The sequence below is a fragment of the Neopelma chrysocephalum genome, unplaced genomic scaffold, assembly GCF_003984885.1.
Source record: "Neopelma chrysocephalum unplaced genomic scaffold, ASM398488v2 Primary Assembly neopelma1_82, whole genome shotgun sequence".
Lineage (NCBI taxonomy): Eukaryota > Metazoa > Chordata > Aves > Passeriformes > Pipridae > Neopelma > Neopelma chrysocephalum.
Window position 1 is genome coordinate 3355439 of NW_020897744.1, and position 4710 is coordinate 3360148.

The following is a 4710-nucleotide window of genomic DNA, read 5'->3' on the forward strand; positions in this document are numbered from 1 at the left end:
CACAGGAGTCCTCAAGCATCCCATGAGACAAGTGCTCTCCAAGGGACCTGTGACTTCCATGCCTTAATTAGAGGACAGTGACACCTCCAGCCAGGTGGTGAGCAGTCCTGTGGTTTATATGGTCCTCAGACCCCTCCCATTCTGGTTGTGCACAACCTCTCAACAGAGATAAAGGCAGCTGCACTCGCACTGGCGCCACACAAGGTCACGTCTCGGTCCTTTGTGATGTGGAGCCCAGAATTCCGCTGGCGTGACAACGGAGTGTTGCAACAGCAACACACAACCTCTGCCAGAATCCCCCAAAGCCAGGGTGGATACCATCCAGCTCCTTGTGGAAGTGTTCTGAAGACATTAATTGTCTGTCAGGACCAAACAGAAAAGTATCCAGGATTTCGGTGAGTCCTGTAAGAACATCAGGGTTTTTTAATAAATATTTGAGAGGCTTTTCCACTTCTGCTGGGTCCAGGGAGGCCAATGCTGAGAGAAGTCTCTGTAAAGCCAGAGGTCCTTGGGAGTGGGAGCAGTGAGAGAGCTGACTAATGCAAGTCAGCTGCCATCCACCCATCGCAGCTCCTCTGCACACACATTCCTTGCTGAGAGAGTTTTCCAGGCTGCTGCTTGGTCAGAACCACTCTCACTGAAGCTTTTCTTACGGAATCTTGGATTTAGAAGACCTCAGGTTTGTTTCCATGCTGGTGAGCACTGGCAATAACTCCAGGCATGCACAGTGCTGTCACTGCACACTCTGCTGCAAAGCTCAGCAGCAAAGGGAGGGCACACACACCCCTCTCCTGCTCCAAACTGCTGCTCAACGGGTCAGCCAGAGCCTTCCATCACAGCACAAGCCTCATGTCCTGTTCTCCAGCTGGAGATTTGTTTAAAAGCCAGATGTTTGCTCAGTGAACTCAACTGGAAATAACTTGCCTTTGACAAATCTCTTACCAGCGAAGGCTGCAAGCACCCACAAATAGTTTACACAAGTGCCTTGATCAAAGACACAGTTTCAGAAGCTTTCTCAAACCAGAGTCTCTGAACATTGTGTGACAGAGCCCATTTAGAGAAGGCAATAAGTATGTTTAACAAAAAGAGCATGACCTCCCCTCCCAAAAACAACTAAAAAAACCCCAAACCAAAATCCAAAAAAACCCAAGGAGTTTCCCTTTCATACCAAACACTTATGAGGAATTAGAAAAAATTATTTCTGTGCATGCTGGAACAAAAATAAGAAGATAAAAGTGAAACCCCTGCTTTTGCCTCTTGGATTTCATTTTGACCAAAGAATAACCTCTTTTTTCCTGGTTAATACTGTTGGTCCCCCCTGTTCCTGTAAGGTGGGGAAAGGGAAAATATAGAAGAAACATGGTGGGAAAAAATTTACTGCTTGCTTTACTTTTGTGGCTGTACTGGGCTTGCTTTTCTTTTGGAGGTTGAAGCAAACACCATATTAAGTGAAATAATGAGATAACAAAGGTGAGAAAAGTATAAGAAAGTCAGGACACTTTCCCCAGGACTTGCTGCTTCTCTGCTTGCAAGGCTGAAGCTGTGGAGGCACATCCCAAGGCAAACTAATTTGTATTTCTTACCCCAAAAGGCAGTGCAGGAGCAGGGATGAAGTATCTCCATCCGTTAAGCTACTCCTAGGGTTTGCCACCTGAACAGGACACACTGTTGATCACCTCCAGGGGGGTGAAAAGGAATTCTGGGAGCAAGTTTTGATCCTCTCTAGGAGGCAAGGCCAAAACATTGCCAAACTAAGCTGGTTGGAATGGTCCCTGCCTCTGTGATTAAGGGGATTCATAAATATTCAATGTTTCTTGGCAGCTGGGAGTGCTTCACTTGTTCCAAGTATCTCAAGGGGGATGGGAAAGGCAGAATGAGCCTTAGTATTTCTGACACCCCGCAGAGACAATGAACCGGGGAAGGAGAGTGCTCCTCATCTTGCAGCGAAACATTTCACGTGGGGTGTTTTTAATAATTCAGCCCTCGACTGGTCTGTTTAAATGTTTGATGCCTGTGAGTTGAGCTTTAAGATCCAGCTTCCTCTGGATCTGAGGGGCTGGGCTCCAGGTGGGTGCCGTGTGCTTTCCTCGGTGGTGGATTGAACATGTTCCCACGGCACGGCCCAAGTCTGAGAGCAGGGATCTCTTCCTCCACTGTGTGAAATTCCAGTGCTCTCACACCAGGGGGGGAAACATCAGCTACCCCATTCTGGTTTGTGTTTGGAAGAGAAGAAAAATGTTGTAATGAGGAATAAAGATAAAAATGCTTAATTACCTTCTGCTCATATTAGAGACAGCCGAGCACTTGGACCGCAGAGGAAGGTGCTTTTTCTGGATTTCTGGACAAGCCCCAGGATATTAAGACCTCCTGCTCCCACACTGTGGAGTTGCTATGCTTGTATCTCCTTTGACTGACCAGATTTTGGCCATTCTCAGAGACAGGACACTGTGCCAAACATATTCTGAGTTTGCCCAGGTTGGAAGATGCCAACATTCAAGGAACCAGAGCATTTCTGCTCTCCCAGCTACTGGCATGTTGCCACATTCAGAAACTCTCTGTCCCACAGCTAGAGTTTGCCATCAGCTTTGTTCATGAGAGACCCTTCACTTCCATGTGAGATCCTGATCTTGCAAGCCCTTATCCTAAATTATCCATGAAATGTGTGAGCATGAGTTATGCATGAGATGAATTATCCATGAACAGGGTTGGTCGCCTTCTCTCTTTGTCAACTCTGTAGGTTCCAGCCAGGTATCAAAGCATGGAGTAGGCTGGGCTTTCCCCCCCCCAAGAATCTGAATTTTACACAGCGATGTACAAAACCTGGGAAAAAGCTTAAATATTCAGTGGGTCGTGGTGGAAGAACACAGAAGGCTGTCTGAGAGTGCACAGGGTCAGCCTTTCCCCAAAGATGCAGTTTCAGATCCTAAATCCAGTCAGTGGTTATTCATTCCTGTAAAGAGCTCCAAGAATGATGGAGACATCTTGTCTGTCTCTGACAACACACTCCCACACCCAGGCTGGTGGTGACTGTAGTCATCTATGAACTGGAGCTTGGGATTCAAGGCCCTTCTCCGTGACAAACACAACAAAGTCTTAATTTTGGTGGATATCTACTGATTTTGATGTGAAAGTCTACGATGGAGTTGTGTTACTGATCTTGAGGTTACTTGTCAAAGTTGGTCGGTTTAGAGAAGGGAGAGGGAAGAGAGGATTCTGGAAATTTGATATTTTGGGGGGAGGGGTGTTCTGTGGGGGGTTTTGAGGACTCTTAACCAGCTCTATCACCTACCACCTTGCTAACTGTGTGATTTATCCCCACGCAAGGCCAGCAACAATGTCGGCACCAGCTCTCCAATGTGAAGCCAGAAGCCCCTCCTCATCACCGGAATGCACACCCTACCACACCTCCAGGGACATCAGATACATCTTCCTCGAAAGCTGCAGGAACATCCCTGCATTCCGCACCCTGGACGGTGCAGGCGCCAGCAATGTCTACCAAGGACCCACGTCCTGCCACCCCACGTTACAGCACTACCTCAGCACGGATGAAGACTGCTATTCCTCTCTTCCTCAGTACCTCCCCACCTTTGTCACCTTCTCCATGCGCCTGGAGAAGGAAGCCACGGATTTGAGACGCTCCCCTGGCTCCAAGAAAAGGCTGCCGGTGTTCCGCCAGCTGTGCGGAGAGGCCGTGGAGGAGCTGGAGGAGCTGCCCGGTGCCAAAGCACCCAGGGAGAACGTGAAAGGCTGGAGGCTCACACAGGCAGCCGGGTGCTCCACCTGCAGCAAGGCATGAACTGACTCTGAGATACTGTCTGGAAAAATACAACATTAATGGTGTCCTTACATTACCAGGGGGTCAGTGGAGACGTGGTGTGAGCTCGGCTTCACTGACAGTCGAGGGCTGGGAAAACGGGATGGAAAGGGACAATATTGTCTACTTGGGATATTCCTTCCACTCTTCTGGGTGCCATGGGAGACTGCCAGCCAAACACACTGGCAGCTTGTACCAGGATGGCCATCCAACCCCATCTCTTTCACTGAGTCCCTCCAGCGTGCTGGAAATAAAGGAAAATGTCCTTCTCCACATCCCAAAACCCAGCAACACCTCCTGGGCTGACACCCACAGCCCATTCACTGAGCATCCCCTCCAGCTGCTGAGCTGGAGAAAAATGTGTTGACTAAAGCACTGAGTACAGGCTGTGACAGAGCAAGTACCAAACGCTCTGCGGGAAAACAAAAACATGAAAGGGAGAAGAAAGCAAAGAAAAGATCTCATGTGAGAGTGCCTGGGAGGGAATTTGGGAGATTTTCAAATCTAAAGATTGAAAAAATAGTGACAATTAGAAGAAATGCCCCATAGAAAAAAAAAAGGTAATAAACAGGATTCAGGGGGGTTGGCACATGTGTGATTCTTAGATGTGTTCCTGAAAGAAACTGTTTACATCTGGAAGATCCCAGCTCAGCCTGACAGGATCTCCTGAATGGGAAAGTGAAACCAGACTAAGCAGAAAAGAGTGAAAGACAGTGGAAAGTGCAATGGTTTGAAGCCCAAAGAGGGATAGGATGTTACTCAGAGGACTTCAAGGAAAACAGGACAATCAGAAAATGGGAGGAAAACCAGATGGGGGGAAAAAACCAGATCTTGGAGAACCTTGGAAACAGGCAGATATCTGTGAGGGGGGACTTGTTAGGGAGAAATGATGAGTC

At 48.1% G+C, this 4710-nt stretch overlaps 1 protein-coding gene across 2 annotated transcripts; it reads left to right on the forward strand.

Annotated features, from left to right (window-relative positions):
- Positions 1 to 211: 211 nt before the first annotated feature.
- Positions 212 to 3851, forward strand: LOC113971354. 2 transcript variants are annotated; one of them, XM_027691193.1, is made up of 2 exons: positions 212 to 404; positions 3325 to 3851. In XM_027691193.1, the coding sequence occupies exon 2, from the start codon at positions 3335 to 3337 to the stop codon at positions 3794 to 3796; it is 462 nt and encodes a 153-aa protein (XP_027546994.1). In that variant the 5' UTR covers positions 212 to 404; positions 3325 to 3334; the 3' UTR covers positions 3797 to 3851. The 2 variants fall into 2 exon arrangements, with proteins under 2 accessions (XP_027546994.1, XP_027546993.1); XM_027691192.1 differs by having other exon boundaries at positions 225 to 395.
- Positions 3852 to 4710: the final 859 nt, after the last annotated feature.